Raw genomic sequence first — 27880 nt, 5'->3', positions numbered from 1 at the left:
CATCGAAGGCTCCCTGCTGCGACTGATCCCCCTTACTGTCCCACTCATTGACAAAACTGAACCCCCGCGGGGCAGGATCACCCCTCCTCTGCTGCTGCTCGTAAACAAACATGCTATCGCGAGGGGGGCGTGGCTACGAGAGCCATGTAGGAGGACGCGTTCCAGCGGAGCTCCCGAGATCCTGAACAGATCCGGGCAAATCAGTGCAGTACGACCGCGTATTGAATACCGACGATATGCATGCCAGCGTGTGAAGGTTCTACCGAAGTACTGTGAACTTTTGGAGGTCATAGCAGCTACGACGGCTAAGATCGGAGAAGAAAAGTCGAGAGACGCTGAGAACAAAGGGCGACTCAAAATGGCCGACATAGGCCCGAGACGGGATTGAAAAGAGTTGCGGGAAGACCTAACCAGATCAGCGTGCAGCGCGCCCACTCATCATTCGGTAGACCTGCACGTCCTCAGAACCATGTCCAGTAAGGCAGTGCGACCTAAGGCGAAACAGCCCACGCTGGATGACTTCACCAAAACGTCCCCGGGCCCGGACGCCACCAAGAATAAGGATGCACCGGCCGTGGGTAGCGCGACGACTTCGAGCTCTAACCAAGAAATCCTGGCAGCAATTGCGGACCTGAGAGCGGCCTGGGAGTCGAAATTGGAACTAGCTGTCTCTGAATTAAAAACGGCATTGGACCTCAAAGTTGGGGAGGTCCAGGAGGACGTCAATCTACTGAGACAAGACGTTAGGGTTCTGGCGGAGCGCACAGAGTCCCTGGAAAAAGAAGTCGGCCCGAATACGGCGGACTGCGCCACCCACAAGGCGAAACTGCACGCCCTAATCCAAAGGGTGGGCAACTTGGAAAGTAGAGTGGAGGAGGCGGAAGGACGGGCCCGTCGCAACAATATCCGCATTGTGGGCCTACCGGAGGGGACGGAGGGCCGTGACCCTACTGACTTTGTTGAGACTATGTTGCTGCAAGAGATATCCGGAGGGGCCTTGTCCCAGGGCTTCGCAGTAGAGAGAGCACATAGAGCCCTAACGAGGAGGCCGCCTCCCGGAAACCCGCCCAGACCCATCATTGCTAAAATTCTTAATTATCGTGATCGGGAAAGAATATTAGAACATTTTCGAAAAGGAGGCACGATCAAGAGAGGAGCAGCAAACATCACGGCGTATCCGGATTACACCCTAGCTGTGCAGCGGAGCCGCATGAACTTTGGGACTGTGAAACGGAGGCTGAGAGAGGCAGGTTACAAATATATGTTGCTTTACCCTGCGAGGCTGAAGGTCATACAGGCGCATAAAACTTTATTTTTCGAGACCCCAGAGGACGCCATGGAGTGGCTCGACGCACAGGGGTGCCCTCAAGAATCGGCGGACCGGCCCCAGAAGGACTCGGAGGAGCTGCGGAAGACGTAAAATGGCGCAAGATGGCGCGACTCATGGACCCTGAGACTTGATTATAGTCGGTTCGGAACCTTCGGTATGGAAGGTCAGTTGGTTGTACTGTTTGTCACAAACATTGAGATTATCATTGAACGGGAGCCCCATGGAGCGATACTCTCTCCCCACAATAGTTTAGGTTAGGTGGCCATTAGGGCGACCTCACCCTACTGGGCTCCGTGCACGGACCGGTGTTTGCGGAACCAGATGTGGGGGTGCCTGAGCTCTTTTGTTGAAGCTGGGCAACAGTTGGGGTGTGTGGTGTTGGGGGGAGGGTGGGAGAGAGAGGGGAAAGGGAGTTGGAGTTTGGTTGTGTGTGTGGTTAGTTTGGGAATGAGCTTATTCGCGGAGTGGCTGCAGTGGGACGCCTTCTGTGTCATGAGAACCGCTGGAGGTTCCCGTAGATGGGGTGGGAAGACACATAGCTGCCATGGGTGACCTCAAGATTGCCACCTGGAACGTCCGAGGCCTCAATAATTACCTGAAAAGAAATAAAGTCATGTTGTATCTTAAACGACAGAAGATCGACATTGCCCTACTACAAGAAACGCACCTGGCCCAACATAAACTAGACCTTGTAAAGAAAAAATGGGGTGGTACAGTAGTGGGCTCCCCGTACTCGGCCTATGCCAGAGGTGTGCTGATCTGGGTGGCCCCGCATGTCCCACTCAGAATTGTACGAGAGGAGGTAGACACGGAGGGTAGGCTGGTAATACTGAGGGTACTGATTGAGAACAGAGCACTGAGTATTATTAATACATATGCCCCCAATCAGAATACTGCTGTATACTTCAGGACTCTATGTACACGCCTGGGCCCGTGCGCAGGGGAACCGATCATCTGGGGGGGGGACTTTAACTGTGTTCTTGACCCCAGGATAGATAGGTCCGACAGTAAAGTAGACAGGCCCACCCCAGCGGCCAGGGCTCTACGGGTACTATTAGACGACTATGGACTAGAAGATGTCTGGAGATTGAAACACCCCACAGCCTTGCAGTACTCTCATTATTCGGCCCCTCAACAGTTGCACACGAGACTAGATTACTTCTTTGCTACGCCAGAAGTGGCGATAACAACTACACAGGTTGAATACAGAGCGAGGGTCCTGTCGGACCATTCGCCCTTGGTGATGGCCTGGCAATATGGCCGCCCCAGAGGGCGGATTCCAACATGGCGCCTTCGGGCGGAGGCGCTCAGAGACCCGGTCTTTAGAGAGGATATTAGAGAGACGATTACAAGGTATTTTGAGGAGAACACGGGCAGTGTGGATTCGGCTGGGACACTTTGGGAGGCCTTCAAGGTGGTAGTGAGGGGCGACGCTATTTCTAAATCAAAGGGCCTTCGGGGGGGGTTTTAGCTGAGCTGGAGAAAGTGGAGAAAGAATTGGAGCGTGAATGTACCAGAGGGGGAGGGGACACAGACCTAGTACTCGAATTACAACAACGATGCTCAGAGCTTTGGGAGCGGCTTTGTGACCTCAATTACAGGAAATACGTGGAGAGGCAACATGCAGGAGGTGACAAAACTGGTCGCCTACTGGCATGGCTTTATAAGAGGGAAACCCCTAGGGCCCCGGTCATGATGATAGAAAGGGAAGACGGAGAGGAGGCTCACACTCAGGAGGAGGTTAACGTTGCTTTCTTAGATTATTATAAAGCGCTGTATGAGGACAACGGGGAAGACAATCTGGATAAAATCAGGGACACACTGGAAGATATAGAACTGCCCAGGATTAGTGCAGAGGAAAGGGAGGAGTTAGATGGCCCCATTACGCTAGATGAACTGGAAGAAGTGGTGAAAAGGCTGCCTACTTGCAAGACCCCGGGCACTGACGGACTCCCGAGTGAGTTCTACAAAACGTATAGCGCAGAGATACTCCCCCCTATGCTGGAGATGTATAACGAATCATTCGAGGGAGGCCGATTGCCAGACACGCTCAGAGAAGCGCTGATCGTACCACTACCCAAGCCTAACAAGCCGAGACAACACTGTGGATCGTACAGACCGCTGTCGATGTTGAACCAAGACAGTAAGATCCTGACAGCGGTCTTGGCGGACAGGCTGCGCAAGGTCATCGGCAGACTGATACACTCGGATCAGACAGGATATGTCCCTAGCAGGAATATAACTCATAATCACAGGCGGCTCCACCGAGTGATAGAAGAAGGGAACAGAAGAGATGAGGAAATGGCAGTGATCTCCCTAGACGCAGTTAAGGCGTTTGATTCGGTGAGGTGGCCGTGGCTGTTTGCGGTCCTGAGGGAATATGGGTTTGGGCCAGGCTATATCAGATGGGCGAGACTACTGTATAGCCAGCCAACGGCTAGGGTGCGTACGGGATCAGTGATATCCGATAAGTGGCACCTAAGTAGGGGTACTAGGCAGGGATGTCCTTGGTCCCCGATGTTATACATATTGGCCTTGGAACCTTTAGCGGTATATCTTAGACAGCAATATGACCTGGTAGGCATCGAGGTGGGAGGAAAGAGCCATTTAATATCCTTATATGCCGATGACTTGCTGCTGTACTTAAAGTATCCGGAAGAGAACCTCCAGTATGTTTTAGAGGTCATGCGGAGGTATGCCGAATTGTCCGGCATAGCGGTTAATCCCGGCAAGTCGAGCATGTTCCCCCTAGGGTACTATTCGAGGGTCCCCACGGAACGCTTGCCGGTGTTGCCCGTACCTTGGGCAGCCGAGTCCTTCCGATACCTCGGAATAGACATATATCACACTGTGGGAAACGAACATCTGCATAACACCGAGGTTGCTGTGGATAAAATCCGTGCAGCTATGCGATTTTGGGATAAGCTGCCGCTAGCGATGATAGGGCGAGGGGCGTTGCTTAAAATGGTTGTCTTGCCTAGACTGCTGCATTTCTTCAACAACATACCATACTTAATAGCTAGGAAGTTCTTTACCAAACTCGACAGTATGTGCAGGGACTTCCTATGGCACGGCACTCGCAACCGGGTGGCGCTGTGGAAGCTACGAAACTTCTACGATAAAGGAGGGATTAAATTACCACATTTTGAGGCCTATTATGTGGCGAGCCAATTGCAATATGTTACACAGTGGCTCTCTGATGAGGAATCTCCCGAGTCCAGGTTGGTTGGGACAGATTGCACCCCGTTTTATTTGAAGGAGATAATCTGGGTCCCTAGACAAGACTTAAATCTTCGCCCTGGTATGCTGTTACTTGGGTGGAAAATGTGGCGTAGAGCATGCCGGCTACTGGAAAGCCCGGATCCGTGTTCGCCGCAGGTGCCACTGGTTGCCTTGACTGCGGGGGATGGTCAACTTAGAAAAACGATCAGAATGTACTGGGAACCGGTTGGGTTGGCCACGTTAGGAGATATATGGCAAGATGGGGCCATCAAGGATTTTGCAGACCTAGAAAAAGAAGCTGGGTTACATGGGGGCCAATACGTTACATACCTCAGGTTGGTACGGATTATCCGAAAATCTTGGCCTGAGACGGTGTTAGCGGAGGATCCGGACACCCTGATTGAAACAATATATGACATATCGGAGGGCGGACACGAGATCTCCAGATTGTATGAGGTGGTGATGTCCCGAGTGGGAAAGGACTTGACAGACTTGAGACTAGAATGGGAAATGGAGGTGGGGGTTCAGATGACTGATGGGATGTGGGAACGGGCTCTGGGGTATCATAAAAAAGTGTCCAGAAATGCTAGATTACAGCAAATCCAACTATATATCACACACAGAGCGTATATGAGCCCCAAGAGAATAGCTAAGTTTGCGAACTCGGGCAGGCAGGCATGCCCGAAATGTAACGAGGAGGATGCGGACATGACGCATATGTTCTGGTCCTGCCCAGTAATCGAAGTCTTCTGGAGAGAAGTGTCACAGAAGTTGGCTGACAAAGGGGTCCCGATAAGCATTGACACGACCTGGGCTTGCCTTCTAGGGGGGTTCCCCAGACCGAAGAACACCAGACATCTGGGGAAACTGAGAGACCTAGCGTATATACTCGCTAAGAGGAGGATAGCCATGAACTGGAAGCAATGCTACAAACCTAGGATAGAGATGTGGTGGAGGGATCTCCAAAAATGGGCGGAAGCCGAAACCATGGTCTGGCAAGAGGCATGCAGTAAATGCGGGGAGGAGGATGTGGGCAACCTAGTAGCCTGGAGGTCATTAGTCACTGGTCTGTTTGGGGTTCGAGGAGAACCTACTGCCTCGGAGGAGGAAGTCACCCGGCCACACCAGGTCGATACGGAACTACCCTGTGAATGAGCTCTTGGGGGGGGGTGGGGGGAGTGTAGTGTTGTGTTTTGTTAAGTGTTTATTGTTTGATTGTATATAATGTTACAAGTTTGTTTATACTGTTTTCACTTAAAACAAAATAAAAATATATTTTAAAAAAAAAAAAAACATGCTATCGCGAATGTGTGTATGTATCATTGTTAATGTATGGTAGGCAATCAGGTGGGCAGTTTTTGAATAGCTGTGATTGAGACCCCCACATTTCCTTGGACAGGGCCGCCGAGTATGTGGATGCTACAGCCACCCCCCCTCCAACCCCTAGAAAGGTGATGTCCGCAAAAGTCACTATACTTCCAATACTTCCAATGGGACTTCTTTTTGCCGACGGGGACCCCCATTGCCCCCTACCCCTTCGAGAGCCCCCGCCCCCCATGGGAAAATTCAAAAGTCTGCTCCCCTGTGCTCAGACCACCCTTGCCTCTCCTTTGACGCCTCTTCTGCTGCCCCTCGCCCCTTGCTCTCTGCTCTATGAAGGGGCTTGCTAGCAATGTGCCCGGTGCATTATAATACCTCAATAACAGAAGAAACACGGTGCAACTTTATCTTAAATGTAACTATCCCGCAAACTCTTCAAATGTTCAAAAGGCAAGTTATACATATATACCTAGATAGTTGATAACTCGTGAAATTCAGTCTCAGTTTCGATTCTACGAAGAGCTGAGTACTCTTGAAATGGGTAATAATGACCCCAATTATTACAGCGCTTAGAAGCGGGAGGAATGCGGTATGAAGCACCATATAAAAACTTGACAGCATTCGGAGGATCTCAGTGCTATTCTTTTAACGAATACATTGTGACTAGTCTCCTCCCATGAAACAGAAACAGAGATTTTCCTCCAAAATGTTTTCTGCTCTCACCGTATGCCATTTTCTCATAGCAGCAGCATATCCTTAATACAGCTGCTTAAAAAGCACCTGTCAGGCCTGTATCGATGCCTCTTGATATTAGCTTGTGCTCCGAAGGCAATATCAAACTGACATGGTTTAGAGTTGAGGGAGCATTTTCTTTAGTGTAGATCAGTGTAGCTCAGTCATTTTGCAGTGACAACGAGGGAAGAAACTGATTACAGGGGCCATTTATGGGCTGCGATTTCAAAAGGCAGCCCCACAGTGCAGTGGTGCTGCAGCGGTATCTTTACTCCTAATGTTCTGCAGAGTCGCAGCCTTCTGTGTGCTGGTAGTGGCTCCCCAACTCAGGACAACCCAACATCTCCCATTTCAAAAGCCATAGGCTCTGGACATGTGCCGCTTCTCTGTTAGACCACCCGACATATACAGGGGACCCCACTTCCTCGCCAGGGCAGAGCTGAAGTCAGGCAAGGGCATCGGGAATACCATGTTGGGTGCAAGTGGCATTCGGGGACTATGGGGCAGCATGGAATCGGGTCCAGACTCTATATTGCACCTTCGGTGCGAGGTGGAGGCCTTATTACGGGCCTGCTACTTTCTTGCAGGAGGGGTTCACAATCGCCCCCTTGCAAGCTCTCTTGGTATCACAGCCCACTCACTGGTAGAGAGATGGCCCTTAGCCTACTGTGTAATGTTCCACTTTATACTCACTAGTACAAAGCTAATTTTCTTCCAGTTTTCATTACTTGGGTGCCATTGTTCTAGGGTTCAGTTTTTTCCGGTGTTGTCTCAAAGGTTCATGCAGAATGAGGGGAGACAAGTTATGGGTGGGAGGGGGTGGTGCAGAGTGCATATTTTAGGGAAGTGAAGCGCCATCAAAAGGCGTTTGGGGTACAGAAGGGTTATCCCCTACAATGGTGGAAACTGGGGAGAGTAACTGATATACAAAAGGTGGTGTTCCAACAAGGGGCTAATTCAATATCCTTTTAGAAGTTTCTTCATACAAATTCAATTTGACACAAAATGCCCTCTAATTCCGAACATTTGAGATTAATAGGTGCACTCTTAGTGGCTAGATTTAATCAAGCATTTTTAATGATTAATTGGTTTTATCATGAGTCTCAATTTATCATAGTGCATCATTTTTACACAAGTTTATAGCACAGTTCAAAAATAGGCTTGCATACCAACAGTATTACACAAAATGCTAGGACACAAGGCAGTGCAAGCTACATTGTATATACATACTTACAATGATGAAAAACACTAAAAAACACACATTAACTAAAATGTTGCAAAATTAATTATGCAAATAGTCCAGGGTCGGCACAGAGTAGCTGCATTTCGGCGTCATCTCAAATTTTCTGATAGAGATGCCATTTTGTGTCAAATTGAATTTGTTGAAAGACACTGCTAAATAGATATTGAATTATCATCAGGTGAGAACACCGCCTTTTGTATCTCATCAAAAGGCTTTTGACATTGTTACCTTGCAGAGTGCAGATTGATGTTCCTGGCGGGTGCCTGGGCAAAGGAGCCCCCGTGCTCCCAGTACCCATGTGCAGCAAGAAGGAAAGGCCACTCCCCACCGAAGCCCATGCATCCCATTCTTTCTCGTGCAGCTTTCCAAGCACCTCCAATAGCCAGAAAGTTGTAGGCAAAACTGTGAGAACAACTTACCGGTTGATTCATGGAAAAGTGGGCATTTATCCCACTAAAGCCTGAACGACACGGCGCGAAGAATAAAAAATGCGTGCCCCCGCGTAATCATAGAATGTTGTGTGCAAAGTAACCGTATGCGCAAGTCGCGGCTGGAACACCCCCTACACGCCCCCACGCAAAGCAAAAACAGCCAGATCAGCTACCTTTGCATGCTCCCCCGGACGTAAATACACGCACCTTTAAAATAGTGCGTGGGATCCCCCTGCAAGCAGGCCTGCAACTCGGGGACCCCTGTGCGGGGTCCCCCGTAACTGGTACCACCACCCCGACAACATGAATACGATTTATCTTAACTCGGGTAAAACTCGGAAAATCTAAATGCGAACCCCCGTAAAGCGTTCCTGCACCACACTACACTGCATACGTGCACCTCTAAGTCCAATTGGATCCCCGGCTGCATAGACGCACCCCTAAATCTGACATATAAACCCAGCTCTGTACTGCGATTCCTATGCGCAAGTGTCTTTACGCCTGCCTTCGGGTGGCAGAGAGATCGAGGGATTTGCTTGAGCATTTCGCAGGTGAGAGATTGCACGGTCACACCCATGAATATGCTTTGTTGTGCGCATTTGTGGGCATGCCATAGACTGCCTGTGGCCCGTCCCTTGTAACGCCCACTTTTTCCCTTGTCCTTCCTCATTTTCTGAGTTCCACCCCTACTCCGCCCTGCACAGGCCTCGCCATCGCTCTGCATGTTGTCTCACTCAAGGCGCTCCTGCACTCACAGAGACGTGCCGGGCCTGTGCGGAATCCTCAGAAGCCCCGGAAAAATCCTGCGCATTCGGTTCCATGAATCACTGAACAGGGATATGCGCGCAGATTGGTATACAAATCCCTGATTTTCCACGCAAATATTTCCATGAATCGGGCTCTTAATGGCGTTCACCTCAAAACAAGTAGGCAGAATTTAGACTGGGAAAAAAAAATTGTTGTATCCACAGACAACTTCACAACATAATTGGAAACAAATTCGTACAGTGGAGCACAGACCATCTATGTAAACGTTATTTTTGCTATCAGCATTGTTCCAGTAAAAACCACAGCTTATTTGGTGGTTAACTTACTTCCCATTGCCTTCAGAAAGGCCTGTTTAATATGGCTGCCTCAGTGGTTTTACTGCTGCACTTCACGCAGTTCTGTTTATATCTACTCAATAATAAGAAAGTTAATTAGCTCCTGGGCGCCTGTATGTGTATTTTCCATCAGCAATGCCTTTCAAAGGATCCCTTTATCACTCCTGCCTGAAGATTGCCTGACCTCTGACCTCGCGTCTCGTCGCGCTGCCTTTCCCTTTCTCCGCGCTCCTTCATCCTCGTTAGCCCTTTGACCTCTTTACGGCCGCCCTGAGTAGAGTCGGATCGCCTGTCCACTGGAGACACTCGAGTGACAGACACTGCTGTCTGGAGAGAGAGTGCATAATGCGGGAGTGGCCAGCTATTCTGGGACCTCTTCTTGCGTCATGTTCTCCGCAGAGTGCCCTAATGTAGGGGGAGTGCCTCAATCTACTAAACTACTTGAGGTAAAAAATAATAGTCGCGAAAGCAAGTGCATCTTGAAGCCCAATGGGTCTCATTTACAAAGCGTTTTTAGAGATTGCACTATTATAAAATGCTTTTGTAAATCCAGCCAATATCTTCTTATCTTCATCAGGGATTAAGCTATCGTAAATAGATCTGTGTATTTTTTTTTAAATTAAGCAATAACTAACCGTGCCGGCCTGGGGGTCCGAGTTAAAGGTATGAGCCTAGCGAGGGCAATTAACTAGGGTCCCTGGTGCCGTTACCATACGTTCCCGCCTGTTGAATGGGTGGTTATTGCTAGAACCTCCCCCCCTGGGTTTCCAATCGAGAAAAACCCTGAGTAATAATAGAATTGTATTTTGATTCAATTAAATAAAATACTTTCTTAAGATGGCCGCCATTGATCAGGAAGGCGGGAGTAACAATTAAAGGGATACTCTAGTAAAACATTTTATTTCAAAAATAGATAGGCCACATTAAAAAAAAAATACTAGCATCCTCCGTTTTAAAACTTCCTATGTAAAATTTTGAGATATTTAAGCTCAAAAGCAAGCACAAGGGCGCCGCCATTTTGTGAAATGGAGGCCCTCCTGTGCTGGCTTTTGCGGCACTAATGAAGGAAAAGCCAGCCAGCTGTAGTAAACAAAGTCTACCGCTGGGTGGCTTTCCCTTCATTAGTGCCGGGACTCGGAGGACGCGGACCGGAGACCAGAGCAGAAAAGCTGCAGCTGAATCTCGGTAGGTGCTATTTATTTTTTTTACAAAAAATAAGCACTAGCTGCGTTTTTTTTTCTAAGTTTTCCGGGCTGGAGGAGACCGGAAAACTTAGAAATAAAACCGCAGCTTTAAAAACGTTGTATTTATGTTTGCGGTCGCTTTTGAAGCGACCGCAAACATAAATACAACGTTATTGTGTTGGAAAACGCTGCGGTTTTAAAACCGCAGCGTTTTCCAACACAACCGTGTTGTGTCTGCCTGAATCTGCTTTTCCATTTGGGGCTCTCGGGCTCCCCGTGGGGAGCCCGAGAGCCCCAAATGGAAAAGCAGATTCAGGCAGACACAACGCGGCATTGCAGAAAACAACCGTGTTGTGTCTGCCTGAATCTGCTTTTCCATTTGGGGCTCTCGGGCTCCCCACGGGGAGCCCGAGAGCCCCAAATGGAAAATGGAAAAGAAGATTCAGGCAGACAACGTAGCATTTCCCATTTGGGGCTCTCGGGCTCCCCACGGGGAGCCCGAGAGCCCCAAATGGAAAAGCAGATTCAGGCAGACACAACGCGGCATTGCAGAAAACAACCGCGTTGTGTCTGCCTGAATCTGCTTTTCCATTTGGGGCTCTCGGGCTCCCCACGGGGAGCCCGAGAGCCCCAAATGGAAAAGAAGATTCAGGCAGACAACGTAGCATTTCCTACGCGGCATGTAAACATAACCGCGTGTGTTTCTGCCTGCTGTGGCTTTCACTTTGGGTCTCCGGAGACCCAAAGTGATAGCCACAGCAGGCAGAAACACACGCGGTTGTGTTGGAAAACGCTGCGGTTTTTCGTTCCAAGTTTCTCAGGCTCCTCCGAGCCGGAGGAGCCTGAGAAACTTGGAACGAAAAACCGCAGCGTTTTCCAACACAATAACGTTGTATTTATGTTTGCGGTCACTTCAAAAGCGACCGCAAACATAAATACGTTTTTAAAGCTGCGGTTTTATTTCTAAGTTTTCCGGGCTCCTCCAGCCCGGAAAACTTAGAAAAAAAACTGCAGCTAGTGCTTATTTTTTGTAAAAAAAATAAATAGCACTTACCGAGATTCAGCTGCAGCTTTCCTGCTCTGGTCTCCGGTCCGCGTCCTCCGAGTCCCGGCACTAATGAAGGGAAAGCCACCCAGCGGTAGACTTTGTTAGTGCCGCAAAAGCAAAAGCCAGCACAGGAGGGCCTCCATTTCACAAAATGGCGGCCCCCCTGTGCTTGCTTTTTCGAATTTTGAGCTTGAATAGCTCAAAATTTTACATAGGAAGTTTTAAAACAGAGGATGCTAGTATTTTTTTTTTAATGTGGCCTATCTATTTTTGAAATAAATTTTTTTACTAGAGTATCCCTTTAAGGAAGTGGGGCAGGGCGTGGGAGGGACAGGACATTTTGAAGGAAAGGGAGGGTGGGGGGAAGATGACAGTGCGGGGTGACCGAAGCAGCCATCAGGTTCCATGGACCGCGGGCTTGGATCGGTACGTTCAACCAGCGATCCAAGGAAACCGATTAGTTTCTCGCTGCGCCCTGGGTGCTAATGGACATTCTTTGTAGTTTCCTTTTTAACAAGGCGATTCCAGCACCTTTAACCTCTTTCAGTTCAGACGAACTCATAGACACAGATTTATAAAAATGAACGTGAATATTGGGTATTTAAAAATAAATCTGTGCTTGTCCCAGTCTTATGCTTATTGATTAGGAGTGCCTAACACATCATTAGCACATTCAGAACGTGCTGTGTGAAGGAGAGTTACAGCGAATCAGAGCTCTCAAGTTTCATGTGGCCCTGCGTGAGAAGGCCACCTAGTCCTGTTTTTGCTTGGAACTCTGGGACTTGTAGTTTCCCTAAATTTCAAATGGGAGAGAAAGAACTTCAAATCCCAGAACACAAAATGAGCAAACAGTACTAGTTGGGCTTCTCATGCACAGACATTGGAAACTTGAGAGCTCTGGTTAATGTGTGGTGCTCGTCAGTTTGCTGCACTGTGAACCAGCGTGTGGGTTCCATACACCAAAGCACTGCCGAGGCACATCTCTGACTTGCCACAACTTGCCAGCAGGCCATTGCCCATCCCGAATTAGACCCGTTTTAAAGTTATGTTTCATGGAAACATCTAGAAAAAAGTGTTCCTTTCAGGGTTCTGTGCTTGTCTGGATACAAGCCAACCCCCCAATGTCCGATTTTGAGGCTTCATCCACACTCACTATATATTTTTAGTCTTTCTCTCCCTGCCATGATCATTATTCTGGTTCTGGAACATTCCATTTTACAGCAAGGACATTTATCATGGTGATGGCAGCAACAGCAACAACAGTCTGAATTCAGTGTGTTCACGCCAACGCGGTTTGTCTGATTGGCATCCTTGGGGACAGTGCAGAGCAGGACGTCCTCTGCACCATAGATACCAGTCAAATCACCCGCTTTTGGCTGGTGACACCCGGCATAAAGTCAATCCACTCACCCACCAATCCCCTTGCCTCTGCGTGGACATCAGTGGGGCCCTGACCCGCAAAAACGAAATCCTCTTTTTTCACTCACCGTGGCAACTCAACTGTGTGGGCAACCACAAGAACGTATTTGTGAGTTTTATAAGGAAAATTAAATGTAAGGATACGTCTGGGTAGAAAGAGAGTGAAAAACATTCTGGCCAGGAGCACAGGGGATGCTAAACGCACGTGGAACCTCAAGTATCTCTGTGAGGGAGTTAATGCCAGAGGACTGCACTGAGGGAACCAAAAGGCCTCCGTGAGGAGAGGAACTGTGGGTAGCACGTTGCAGGGGAGTGGATATAAGGCAAACTGTTTACAGAAGGTATGTGGTGATCACTGTCAATAGAGCGACTAAATGAGGCATTGTCTACAAAGAGGATGGAATGGGGGTGCTATGAGGAGACTCACCATAAATGACACTGGGAGCAGAGTAAATAAAGGGGTACTGTGTGTGCTGTGTGAGGAGTGGAACTGTAAGGGCCATTGTATACCGAAGGACAGTGAGGCTCTCTGCCTATAGGGTAAATATGGGGCCAGGAGGGGCACTGTCAAGGGCATTGTAGAGAGAAGACATAATTGGATACTGTGGGAACCAGGAGCATGAGGGACATTGTGGAATGGGAGAATATACAGGGACCGTGGAGTGTAAATATGAGGGCCACTCGCTGCAGTAGCAATAGCAGTCATACTATGCACATGAGTGTTCATTGTTTTTGGCGAAGGGCACATGTTAGGGCTAAGCTGTGTAGATGGAACATGGGAGGCTCTGTGCAAGGAGTATTTGTGGAGGGCGCTGCACAGAGGCATTATGAGAAGAGTAAGTATTGAGGGTCGGGTCACATCAACTCATTGGACAGCACTTCTTTTTCTGACTGTTAATACATTGGTGGAGTTGCAGAAACGACACTGTGAAACTTTTATGCTCTGCTGCTATTATTTTACGCTGATTCTCTTTGGCAGAGGCCATTTCTTATTAGATGCACGCACAAAGCCTCCAGGGCTCCCGCTCTGTGTTACCCAAGAGCCCTGGAGGCCACCCTGAGGCAGGAGTCCTTGGTCCAGAGCCTGTATCAGATCAGCTTTTCTCTTTCTCTCCATCTTTCTTTCTTTTCTCCTCTATTGCCCTCATAAAGGGAGAAACTGCCAGCCTGTAAGTGACGGTACAACCTCTAATTATAGTGGCGGTAATGGCCCAAGTGGTGTTACCACTTGCATCAATATTGCATGTTCCCAAAGCAGTCCCCCGCCCTTATATAGACAAAATGCTACAGCAAATTGGTATACATCAAGCCTGCCTTTAAGAGTCCAGCCCTGGTTGCTGTAACACGTGTCCTTTGCCATCTGATCTCACATCCAGAGTGCCATGCTTTCAGGAAGTGAGGAGGGGCACAGGAAATTGGGGAAACCTAGCAAAATCGAAAATGGTGAGACACCACTCTGGACTAGAGCTCACGCCAACCCCTTCCTCTGCCTGCCAACTTCAAAGGAACTACAGTAATCAGCACCTGGTAAGAGGTGGCCATTGTAATGACACAACTATCTTTGAAGGTCTATATTTCAGGGGACTTGCCAGAAAGTGTACCTGTTCCCTGGAGGATGGTGGCCTTTCTCAGCGGGATCAAAGAGAGGGCTTCCTGGCTCTGAACCAACATGTTTGGTAGGGTGCAGCCAGTGCAGATGCTTAATACACACTACACCTTTTCATGAATGAGTCACTGTCCACCATGTTGCCAATACGATGCCATTAAATCCTTGTGGCCCTATAGTTGTGTAATCTCCTTAGCCACCATCCCAAAACTATACATGGCTTATCTTTAGTTTTTTAGCAACTGCCACCAGACTTTTGAGGTACATAATATAATGTTTTGATCCAGAGGTGCATACTGTGTAAAAGCCACCTCTGTCTGTTGGAAGTTTGAGTCTCAGCAACTGTATTCAGCAATGCACATGCAACCTTTTAGTCTGCCCTGCTATCACTGATGGGCAGCTGCTAGGTAGATCAGGAGACTGTCCCTGCAAGGTCCATGAGTGCGTTATGCTGTTTGGTGCTGATCATTATGGAAGTGGGGTCTGATTAGCAAATCTCACTTTCAGAAACAGAATTACATGTATTATTTTATTTCTTAAAATCCCAAAAGCTCAGACTATTTTACCCTCACAGATGGCATTCAGTCACAACCACCACATTTGTAATGAAGCCCAATGCATAAATAAATGGTACACATAAGCAAATGATGACACTAGCTGGAAACTGGTATCAGTCAAATGGTGGCAGTGCTTTGCATACATTATAACAGGAGTATCTCTCCAGAACATGGTCATGCTTGGCAAATGATGCGAGTAGCCGGGCAACTGATGGCCCTGCCTTTTAAACCGTGCAAGCTCCTGGGCCATTATGATGGCAATACCCTGCCATGATGTGAGTGCCTTAGCCATTCGTTGCCAATAACTGGGTCATACAGTACTTGAGCAGTCTGATGCCAACACTTCAGCAGATGGTTGCAATGGTGTCCAGTCAAAGGGTCGAATGAAAAGGACCAAAATGCAATTGGTTCGAGTCAGAAGGACCTAAAACAAAAAAATCGAATGCTTTTTTTTAAATGTATTTTTTATTGTTTTTGCTTGGTATAGATAAAATGTGTTGTTTTTGGCCAAAAAACTGCGGTTTCGGCAGGGACCCCCCCCCAAAAAAGGTACATTCGATTTTTGGGTTTTAGGTCCTTTTCACTCGAACCAATTGTATTTCGGTCCTTTTGATTCGACCCTTTCACCTATAACCGTATCTTATCAGAGGATGGTCGCACCTGACCATGTCATGGGAATGCCTGGCAAATGGTACGAATGCCTGGGCATGGGATATCAACTTCTGCCAACTCGGAGAACATTTTCATTGTACTCAATCCAAACATGTCTACTTCTTCCAATGCTTGTTTTTAGTTCCCCGCATTTGAAGAAGATACAGAAATGTCATTTCATCTGCTATCCTGGTTTTACATCTAGTGTTCTCTTTGGTTGTATACGAATTGTTCGTTTTACAACTGTTCGAATGACAATTGACCTTTTCACAATTGACCGAATTGTGAAGGTCAATTGTACCATATATGTGGGGGGAAACCCCCCACAACCCCCCACCCAACGCCAAACCCCCCCAACACCCATATATATATATATATATATATATATATATATATATATATATATATATATATATATATATATACAATTTGGGTAATACCTTCTCTTTGCGTGATAGGTTGGTGTGTTCGTTGGCACCACAAGGGCATACCATAATATACCCTGCGTAGTACTTTTTAGATTGGCAGAGGGGGGAATCGGAGAGCACACTGATCCCCCCTCATTCTTCAGCCCTCTCCCCCTCACAGTGCCCTCCTCATCCTCGCCGCCATTAAGCTGCCACACGCTGCTAATGTTCAAGTGACGGCGCGATAAGGAAAGCACCCATTACTCGATGTGTCTAATTAATGGCGCCGAGCAAATAAACGAATAGTGGAAAATGGAATGACATTTCCGATAGCGCAAAGGAGCCTTAGGACTTTACAATGCCGGCAAGATGTTGATAAACATAATGAATGGCGGCCTAATAAAGTGAGCAGAGCGGCTCCATTGGCACATACAGATCCTTGACAAATCTGTATTATCCACTTGTTGCAGCTGAAAAGCCTGGTAATTGGCGCATGAGCTCGCTGATTTCTCTGCTTAACTTGCTCGCCGTGTGAATTACTCGACCCAGACATTCACCCGGGATCTCGTGCCGCTCTCTGGGTCTGGGATCTTGCATCGCTGCACCTTAGGCTCAGAACCTCCTGCGATGGGTCAGTGGGAGAATGGCAAGTAACAGGCCCCGTTGGTAAGGATGGTGTGCCCCGTCCGATTGGCCCTTTCTCCTCCCTGTGCATCGCTCTGCGCTGGATAGTGTCAACAAGCCCGGCGCAGGACGCCCGATTGCACATGTTAACATTGGCCCTTTCTCCTCCCTGTGCATCGCTCTGCGCTGGATAGTGTCAACAAGCCCGGCGCAGGACGCCCGATTGCACATGTTAACATGGAAAGGGTTTGCGCGGTGTGCAGCCTGGCACTTTGCTGTAGAATAAGATTCAAAACGTGCAGTGCACTTTGCAAGCGCTTACTCATAGGGTTTGCGGCTGGACATCACAACACAGAAAGCACCCTGCAGGGGTGGCAGGTCTGCATGCCACCGGAGAAAGGAAGCCAGGGCCAGGAGAATGGGGAGTGACAACCTGCCCCCACCCCTTTGGCTCCCTCAGCCCACCTGACACGGATCGGGTGCAGTTTGGAAACAAGCATTGGCAATGCAAACAGGTTGGGCTTTTGTGCAGGCATAGAGAAGGCACTTGCCAGGCACTGCCGTAGTGTACTAACTAGCCATTCATGACAACAGGTAGAAAATGGTGTGAGTACCTCCGCATCTGATAGCAGTCAGTGCCTGGCTAATGCCTAATACTTATACACTAGCCAAAACCGTTGGCTTTGCCAATGCTTGTTTTTAAGAGGACTTCAGTGATGGACACGCATACCACTTATAAATCGAGTGGCTGAAGACGGATCTGGTTAAGACATTTTTATTACACCAGTAGCAGGTTTGGAGCTCAAATTACGTCAATAACTCTCAGAAGACTGCTTTGAAAAAACACTGGCAGTCATGTCAAGTTCAAAGTTTGATGGGAAGGCTTGAGTAAAGTGAGCTCAAAGAGTTCCCATGAGAAGGTGCTTTGAGCAGGGGGGGAAGGAAGTGGGTGGGAATGGCCATAGGGATTAGCAGTCAGTGGGTGGGCAAATAACACCTATAAACTGTGTGTTCCACCGCAGATGCCATTTGTCTCGCTCTGCACTCCAATGCAATAGTGAAGGCTTGTAGGGGTTGCAAGCGACATATAACAGCCCAGACTAAAAGCTGTCCTGTAGGACAGGAGGTTGCCATTTGTAAGTGCATCATAAATGGGTTACCCCAGCCCCACAAGGAAATTGAAGAGACCTTCTGTGTCCCTCCCACATTCAGTCATCAGAAAGGGCATGCTAAGCATTCTGCACCCCACAGCCGCTGTGCATGTGATAAGTCCTATGTAATGTGTGCCTTCTTCTGTAATGGAACCAAGCAAAGGCACTGAAGAGACTGCCTCCTTTGCAGGGGGGGCCCTTCCTGGCAAACGCGTGTGCGCCCCTTTGCCAGCATGCGGGTGCAGAGTCAGCATTGGCACAATGAAGGCTACAGCAACAGAGATCACACTGACAGCGGCTGCTTGTTTTGTAATAGAAAGTGTGCAGGGAGCTTAAAATCAGGCACACAAGCCAGAGGTGCAAGTTCAAGAAGTGGCCCGTGGCATTTAACGCCTCCCAAATCTGTCCGCCATCATGCGTGCTCTGCGTTAATGCCGTTTCCAATCAGGGTGGCGCCTTAGCCTAGCCCCTCCTGCGTGATGGCTCTACCCTGAGATTCCCTCAAGAGAAATTCCGAGGCCGTACAGCATCAAACGCCCCTTTCGTGGTCCCACCCAACATTGCTCGACTCTTGGACATTGCAAATGAATGTGTTTATTATGCATTGCTCCACTCCCATCCTTCCCCCTCCTCGCCTCTCTTTCCTCCTTTTTTGCCCTTTCCTCTCCTCATCGCCCTGCTCGTCTTCTCTACTTTTTTCCCCTGTGTCCTTCTCTCCCCTTCCTTCACCTCCTCACATCTCTCCTCTCTCCTCCTCTCTTCTCCCTTTCTATCCTCTCCTCATCGCCCTGCTCCTCTTCTCTCCCTTTTCCCTGTGTCCTTCTCTCCTCTTCCTTCACCTCCTCACCTCTCTCCTCCTCCCTTCCTCTCCTCTCCTCATCACCCTGCTCCTCTTCTCTCCTTTTTTCCCTGTGTCCTTCTCTCCTCTTCCTTCTTCTCCTCACCTCTCTCCTCCTCTCTTCTCCCTTCCTCTCCTCTCCTCATTGCCCTGCTCCTCTTCTCTCCTTTTCCCCTGTGGCCTTCTCTCCTCTTCCTTCACCTCCTCACCTCTCTCCTCCTCTCTTCTCCCTTCCTATCCTCTCCTCATCGCCCTGCTCCTCTTCTCTCCTTTTCCCCCTGTGTTCTTTTCTCCTCTTCCTTCTCCTTCTCACCCGCTCCTCCTTTCTTCTCCCTTCCTATCCTCTCCTCATTGCCCTGCTCCTTTTCTCTCCTTTTTTCCCTGTTTTCTTCTTTCCTCTTCCTTCCCCTCCTCACCTCTCTCCTCCTCTCTTCTCCCTTCCTATCCTCTCCTTATCGCCCTGCTCCTCTTCTCTCCTTTTTCCCCGTGTTCTTCTCTCCTCTTCCTTCTCCTCCTCACCTGTCTCCTCCTTTCTTCTCCCTTCCTATCCTCCCTTCATCGCTCTGCTCTTAGTCACTCCTTTTTCCCCTGTGTTCTTCTCTCCTCTTCCTTCTCCTCCTCACCTCTCTCCTCCTCTCTTCTCCCTTCCTATCCTAATCACCCTGCTCCTCTTCTCTCCTTTTCCCTGTGTCCTTCTCTCCTCTTCCTTCTCCTCAACGCTCTCCTCCTCTCTTCTCCCTTCCTATCCTCTTCTCTCCTTCTTTCCTGTTTTCTTCTCTGCTCTGCATTGCCCGCTCACCTTTTCACCTCCTTCTCTTATCTTGCCCTTTCTACTCTTCCTGATACTGGCTTCACTCCCCCCCCCCCTCTTCTTCCTCCTCGTCGGGCGCCATATTGGGAACTTGTTGCTCTCAGGCTTCATTGATTGCTAATGATTTCTCAGAGAGCCTGTTGGGGTTTTGGATAGCGCGCACGTTCCCTCTTCGCAAGCATCTTCTTGCCTGCTCCCTGCTATGCTGGTTATTTCAGGGGAGTTCGGATCTTCTCTCCAGTCCCCCTGAATTTGCTTTCAGCCTGCCAGATATGAGCCTGTTCTTTCATGCTAGGGGGCACCATGTCCAGAAATGAATTTGGGTGCACTTTGAAAGAAAACATGTATCGGGTTATCAAAAGGCACTGCCACATGACCAAAGGCAAGAGCAACGTTGGCCGAGCCCTTTCCATTCACTTGAAACATGTAAAGTGTATTCATCACTTTCCTGCCACACGCCCACATCCACAATCGGTTCATCTTTGGGAAGATAGGCCATAGCCTTTCTGGAAGTCTAGATGTCTTAATGATTTTGCTTTGGGGTCGTGGATTCACACTCATCTTCTAGTTCGCGAGACACCTGGACAAACACTTCTTGCACACGCAAGTGGCTTCAAAAAGGAGCAAGCAACACGGGGGGGGGGGGGGTAGGGAGGGGGGCTGCTGAGAAGGGGCTGTGCAATGGCAAGCTGCCTAGAGCGGCGCACTGCATTCCACTACAAGTAACATATGTGGCCCTCTGCCCAAGGTTTCAGGCCTTGTGCCATTTAGATCGTGCAAGTTCGATAGCGCAAAGTTCAAGGGGGGAGGGGGAAGTGCCAGGGAGAGGGAAAGGATGGCCTGAGACACCCCACCTTGTATTATATGCCAGTCACCCAGCAATGTTAAAGTTGGCGCCAGTGTTGTAGCGGAAAGAGGCATGAGAATCCCCTAGAAAAGAGAAGGAAGCCGTGTGTCTGTGTGTGTGCGTGTGTGGATCTGCATGAACACTGCACACCAGAGGGTTGCATGTTCTGAATGTTCCAAAGTGACCTTGGTGTGCTCTTCCGTGGCATGCATAGACCTGGTCCTATTGCACATGTGCAATTGTGTTAACTCGAGGGTGGGTTTGAATCTCATCAGCACTTGGTAGGAGTCACCTCGCCTGAGCTTTATGTGCACCCCCCCCCCCCCCCCGCCCCATCCCTCTTCTAGTAGCTAACCTTCCGACCAATTATCCAACGCCACCAGCAGAACCCACTTTCTTTGTCACCCAAGACCTTCCGACTGCAAGGTGCTGCACCCTGGAACATGTCCACTGAGAGCAGCACGCATTAACGAGAGCTTGGTGCCAGTGGTGGCACCCCCCCCCCCGCCTCATCCCTCTTCTAGTAGCTAACCTTCCGACCAATTATCCAACGCCACCAGCAGAACCCACTTTCTATGTCACCCAAGACCTTCCGACAGCAAGGTGCTGCACCCTGGAACATGTCCACTGAGAACAGCACGCATTAACGAGAGCTTGGTGCCAGTGGTGGCCTATTTGGGGCTGCTAAGTGAAGGTGCGGCATTTAGAATGCCCCTAGCATCATGGGCGCTGTCAGGCCTGCTTACCATTACACATGCCAGGATCAGCCCTGTGCATTTGCCGTGGGCGGCCGGGCTCTTCGGCCCGGCTGGTGCCCTTTAGAAGGAGCACTGGCGGTGAATTGCAAACAGGGTTTCCTTTTGAAGATAGGGTCGCTATCTCCCCGCTCGCTCGTCTGCAGACACAACACAATGCGGGCCTGCAGCATGGCGGCCATTGGTATTCCATTACAGAAAGAAAAGCCCGCGCGAGCCCAGGTCCCATCATGACAGGCGAAGTGAAACATGGCCCGCTAATGCAGCTCTAATTCATTTTGCTTTGCAGGGACAGCAAGCTCACCATGCTGCTGCGCGAGTCCCTGGGGAACATGAACTGCCGCACCAGCATGCTCGCACACATCTCGGCAGAGGCGGGCGCCTATGCCGAGACGCTGTCCACCGTCCAGATCGCCTCCCGCGTCCTGAGGATGAAGAAGAAGAAGACAAAGGTAAGGGGATGAGGGGGGGGAGGGGGGCTGGGGAGCAAGGGACCGGGGCATCGCCACGGCAGGAGGCCCTGGCACCTAGGCAAACACGCATGCACCTGGTTCTTCCAGCCTGTGCAGGCCTCTGCAGTGGCAGCTCTCCGTGTAAGCCGTCCTTCTCGAGATCAGATGCTAGTCACTACCATCATGTAGTGAGTTCGAGTAGGTCATCTTGCTGAGTAGTTTGAGTGGAAGGGCTGAGGTAGGTGGTGGCTCTGGTCCCACAGTGGAGTGGTCAGTGTCCACAGGGGGTTTGTGTGTGTGTGTGGCGTGCAGGCAGTGGAGTAACTTTGCTGAAAATGTTGGGGGGGGAGGGGGGGCATCTGAAGAAAAGGCGCCCCAGCCAAATGAATGGGGACAAAATGGTGTGCCGTGAAAGTTGGGGGGAACAAACACCCCTCTCCCCCTCTAAAATGACGCCCATGGGTGCAGGTCTGGCGGGGAGGAGGGTGGCTCCTGATGTCATGTCCATCAATGCATGAGGTTGGAGAAGTGGTGGAAAGTTTCACAACACATTCGAGGTCCCTCTATCTTGTGAGTTAAGTTTGTGCTTTCTGTCTCCCTGATTTGTCCACTCTCCACCGTTCTCTCTCTCTTTGGCTGGGACTCCTTTTGCCCCCCACCGTCCAGGGCCTGGATGCATCCCTGGGCAGGGTCGGTGTTCACCTCCACACGGCAAGGCCCTGTGCTTTAAAAGCACTACAGTGGTGTAATGTGTGCAGTATAAAAGACGGATAAAATAGCATAGCTTGCTTGTGTACGTCAATTCTGCACCCGTGGCTGGTGCCATCATTATTTCAAGTGCCGGTGTCATCCTCATGTGGGCCACACAGCCATGAAGTGGGGGGAAGGAGCTGGAGATGAAGGATTGTTATCGAGAGAGAGCGAAATGTACTTGGTAGCCAATGGGTACTGAGCAGGCAAGACACGCTCGCTCTCGTTTCTTGTCACATGTCTCACGGTGAATGCCCCCATTGGCCAGGGCGGGAATTCTCCCATGCACGAAACTAGACTGCTCTTTTGGCTGCACGTTGCCTTCCAGGTACTACAGACTTACTTTTCGGGGTGTTCCGCATCCGCCCCCATGAGAACATGTGTGATTGAAATCTCAACTGCTTGTCTTTTTATCGGCAGCTGTAGGAAGCGGTTTGAATGTTGAGCGTCATTTTTCCCTGTGAATCGTTTTGAAAGTCGCTACTTTCTTGGGGCAGTACATCTGCTTGTTTTACTCACAAAAATGGCCTTGTTTCTGGCGGTAAGTGAAGTCGTTCCCAGTTTCCGAAACAGGAAACCCAAAGGCCCAATCGGAATGTTCCTGCTGACACACGGAGTGTTAGACACCTGTCAGGCTTACAGGATGTAAACAATGAGCGGAGATGGGAAAAATGTATCTGGAATACCCTTCAAAGAGAATATTTAAGAGTTCTGTTGGTATTACTAAACCTGACTTCATTCAGCTATTTGGTGAGTTGGCCGGTCCAGCCCCTGTTGGCAGCACCAGGGTGTCTCTTGACATAACACAGCCAAGGGCTTCATGCCAGGCTCTGTATGCGATAGTCTTCAACATGTCTCACCACAGCTGCATGTCTCTTGCTGCGCTTCTGGACCTTCGCCAGAATTATAGCGGGCTGAGTCAATGAGCCCAGAGAGGGGGTCTTCTGGGCGAGGGTACTGTGCATTCAGTGTGTTGCCTCTTCTCTATGCCCGAGTTATACCACGCATACCCCTCCCACTGCAGAGACCCTACTGTGAGGGCCTTCCTATGGCATCCCATCCTGCGAGTTACGCGTCCCGGCCGTTCCGCTGTGGACGGCCAAGTTAATTGGCTCATGGTCAGGCCTTTTGTAGCAACACCACATCAAGGTCCTCTCTGTGTGCAGCTAACACGGATCATGAAAATCTGCTTTTGGTGAAAGTGTTTGCCATCCAGCAAAGGGCCAGTGGGCCCCCTCCTCATTGGTTTACCTTGGTTGACATGCATCCACATGTGCACATGACTCTATCCATTAATGCTATTTGTACTTGCTTCACATACAGCACGGATAAAATAATGAGGTCCGGAAGTGCTGAGGGCGAACATGTTTGTCCTTTTTGCATAGGAATGCCTGATAGCTCAGCAGTTAAGGGGTACACAATGTGCAATAATGTGCAACTTTCCTTTCCCCTGGAGGTTCGGTGATGCACATCGCCTGTCTAGAACCCACACACTCTTCAGCTCATTGTATCTTTGGAAAGTTTGCTGTGTGCACGCACGGCAGAGCTGTCTGCTGGGCCCTTTCCTGCTTTGATATTGTGGAAGGGGCACTAGAGGATGCGCTCTTTTAGTTTGGTTCATTTCCTGGAATGGGCCAGAGAGAAATGTTCCCTTCCCTGGTCCGTTCCTACTCGTCTCTCTTCATTATATTTCACAGTGATTGATATCCATTGCTTTATGTGGACTAGTTGCTGTTTGCCGGTTACTGTGATGGCACAGTGACTCCTCAGACTTCTAGCAGTTTGTGGGCCACTGTGATGGCACAATGACTCCTTGGAATCCTAGCAGTTTGTGGGCCACTCTGATGGCACAGTGACTACTTGGACTCCTAGCATTTTGTGGGTCACTGTGATGGCACATTGGTTCCTTAGAGTCCTAGCCAGTTGTGAGTCATTGTGATGGCACAGTGACTCCTTAGACTCCTAGCAGTTTCTGGGTTACTGTGATGGCACAGTGGCTCCTTAGATTCCTAGCAGTATCTGGGTTACTGTGATCGCATGCTGGTTCCTTAGATTCCTAGCAGTTTTTGGGTTACTCTGATCACATGCGGGCTCTTTAGATTCCTAGCAGTTTGTGGGTTACTGTGATGGCACAGCGCCTCCTTAGATTCCTGGCAGTTTGTGGGTTACCTAGTAGTTTGCAGGTCACTGTGATGACAAAGTGCCTCCCTAGACTCCTAGTAGTTTGTGGGACACTGTGATGGCACTGTGACGCCTTAGATTCCTAGCAGTTTGTGGGTCACTGTGATGGCACAGTGGCTCCTTAGATTCCTAGCAGTTTGTGGGTTACTGTGATGGCACAGTGACTCATTGATGGCACAGTGGAGCCTTAGATTCCAAGCAGTTTGTGGGTTACTGTGATGGCACAGTGGCTCCTTAGATTCCTAGCAGTTTGTGGGTTACTGTGATGGCACAGTGACTCATTGATGGCACAGTGGAGCCTTAGATTCCAAGCAGTTTGTGGGTTACTGTGATGGCACGGTGGCTCCTTAGATTCCTAGCAGTTTGTGGACTACTGTCATGGCACAGTGGCTCCTGGATGGCACAGTGGCTCCATAGATTCCTAGAAGTTTGTGGGTCACTGGGATGGCACGTTAGCTCCTTAGATTCCTAGCCGTTTGTGGGTCACTGTGATGGCACAGTGGCTCCTTAGATTCCTAGCAGTTTATGGATTACTGTGATGACACAGTGCCTCCCTAGACTCCTAGCAGTTTGTGGGTTACTGTGATTGCACAGTGGCACCTTAGATTCGTAGCAGTCTGTGGGTTACTGTGATGGCACGGTGGTTCCTTGATGATACAGTGGCTCCTTAGATTCCTAGCAGTTTGTGGGCTACTCTGATTGCACAGTGGCTCCTTAGATTCCTAGCAGTTTGTGGGTCACTCTGATGACACAGTGTAGATTCTTAGCAGTTTGGGGGTCACTCTTATGGCATGGTGGTTCCTTAGATTCCTAGCAGTTTGTGGGTCACTGTGATGGCATCCTGGCTCCTTAGATTCCTAGCAGTTTGTGGGTCACTGTGATGGCATGCTGGCTCCTTAGATTCCTAGCAGTTTGTGGGTCACTGTGATGGCACAGTGTAGATTCTTAGCAATTTGGGGGTCACTCTGATGGCACAGTGGCTCCTTAGATTCCTAGCAGTTTGTGGGTCACTGTTATGGCATGCTGGCTCCTTAGATTCCTAGCAGTTTGTGGGTTACTGTGATGGCACAGTGGTTCCTTGATGATACAGTGGCTCCTTAGATTCCGAGCAGTTTGTGGACTACTCTGATTGCAAAGTGGCTCCTTAGATTCCTAGCAGTTTGTGGGTCACTCTGATGACAGAGTGTAGATTCTTAGCAGTTTGGGGGTCACTCTTATGGCACAGTGGTTCCTTAGATTCCTAGCAGTTTGTGGGTCACTGTGATGGCATCCTGGCTCCTTAGATTCCTAGCAGTTTGTGGGTCACTGTGATGGCATGCTGGCTCCTTAGATTCCTAGCAGTTTGTGGGTCACTGTGATGGCACAGTGTAGATTCTTAGCAATTTGGGGGTCACTCTGATGGCACAGTGGCTCCTTAGATTCCTAGCAGTTTGTGGGTCACTGTTATGGCATGCTGGCTCCTTAGATTCCTAGCAGTTTGTGGGTTACTGTGATGGCACAGTGGTTCCTTGATGATACAGTGGCTCCTTAGATTCCTAGCAGTTTGTGGACTACTCTGATTGCACAGTGGCTCCTTAGATTCCTAGCAGTTTGTGGGTCACTCTGATGGCAGAGTGTAGATTTTTAGCAGTTTGGGGGGTCAATCTTATGGCACGGTGGCTCCTTAGATTCCTAGCAGTTTGTGGGTCACTGTGATGGCATGCTGGCTCCTTAGATCCCTAGCAGTTTGTGGGTCACTGTGATGGCATGCTGGCTCCTTAGATTCCTAGCAGTTTGTGGGTCACTGTGATGGCACAGTGAAGATTCTTAGCAATTTGGGGGTCACTCTGATGGCACGGTGGCTCCTTAGATTCCTAGCAGTTTGTGGGTCACTCTGATGGCATGGTGGCTCCTTAGATTCCTAGCAGTTTGTGGGTCACTCTGATGGCACAGTGGCTCCTTAGATTCCTAGCAGGTTGTGGGTCACTGTTATGGCATACTGGCTCCTTAGATTCCTAGCAGTTTGTGGGTTACTGTAATGGGTTGGTGGCTTCCTAGACTCCACATTGAAGCTGGCAGAGAAGTGCCTAGGGTGAGGGCTTTATGTAGTACCAAAAGCTAAGCTGTGAAAGAAGCATCCACTTCAGAGAAGGGGTGATTGCTCCATTGATCTTGGATTTATTCTGAGGTGTAAAGGCATTCCCTATTTTCTGCCATCACTCCCTGTTGAAGTGGCAGAAAGGCATCTCTTCGATGCTGATGCCCTTGTGTGAAGTGCACTGGTATCATAACTTACTGTTGGGTCATATCGACTCATGTACATCCCTTACTACAGTCATGGAGGCATACTTTTTTTTGAGTAGAGCATAAACGGACCGTGACCATGGAAACTGATGTCCTTATAAAAAGGCATTATGTGGTATGGCTATGAACATTTTACATATAGAGACCATTGGGCCTCATTACGAGATTGTCGGTAAATGACAAAATCTTACGATTTACCACCAAAATCATTTACCATTGCCGCTACTCAGTGTAGTTGCTTTACCACAGGATTCAGAGGGGTGATATGGTTTACGTTGCTCAGGGAATTGGAGGGAGAATCTGCTTCTGTTCCATGAGTAGTGGCAGCCAAATGCAGCAATGCTGTTTTCCATGTAGGTCCAGGGCTTGAGCAAGGGGAACAGATGGGTGTGGGTTGCAGCCAATCCTAGAAGTGGCACAGGAATTTGGGGAGCCAGTGTAGGAGCCCCAGGTTGGAAGTGATGTGCTCCAATTTTCTTTTTTTACCTGAAACTAGTCGTGCCGCAGTGTGGGGCACTGCTTAGATGGGTGCATGGGAAGATTTGGCATTGCCATGCGCTATTGGCATTGCCACGCCTATGTATGATAGTACAAGAGCGTGCAGCACGGTTTGAAGAATTATAAGCAACTTGGTTTTCATGAGAAGATGGCGTTTGCTGAGAGATTTCTCAGAGATTTCGCGTCATGTTGCATTAATAGGCATGTGCCAATTGTGAAGCCGACGGGGTTGGCAAAAAAACAATAATCTTCAACAAGCAAAAGCCCTTCGTCACCTAGACAAGGGACATGCCAGTCTCTCCGGACTCTCAGCTGACATTCAGCTCAGAATGGTGGCCCTTGATTACTTCTCACTACTGAGACTCTTCCCGAATGTATGGTTGGACACATTAATATTTATAATACTTAGATTCATAAAAATAACACAATATACTATA

General features: G+C 49.2%; 1 protein-coding gene across 1 annotated transcript in view; it reads left to right on the top strand.

Annotated features, from left to right (window-relative positions):
• Positions 1-27880, top strand: part of KIF26B (kinesin family member 26B) — an 876378-nt gene that overhangs the window by 790839 nt on the left and 57659 nt on the right. The window contains exon 11 of the mRNA XM_069608003.1: positions 21569-21731. Coding sequence (XP_069464104.1) covers positions 21569-21731 — 163 coding nt within the window. The remainder of the gene's footprint in view (positions 1-21568; positions 21732-27880) is intronic.

This window comes from Ambystoma mexicanum, chromosome 4q, assembly GCF_040938575.1.
Source record: "Ambystoma mexicanum isolate Mex_15411 chromosome 4q, UKY_AmexF1_1, whole genome shotgun sequence".
Classification (NCBI taxonomy): domain Eukaryota; kingdom Metazoa; phylum Chordata; class Amphibia; order Caudata; family Ambystomatidae; genus Ambystoma; species Ambystoma mexicanum.
The sequence above is the reverse complement of the archived record's forward strand: the minus strand, read 5'-3'. Positions and strand labels throughout refer to the sequence as shown.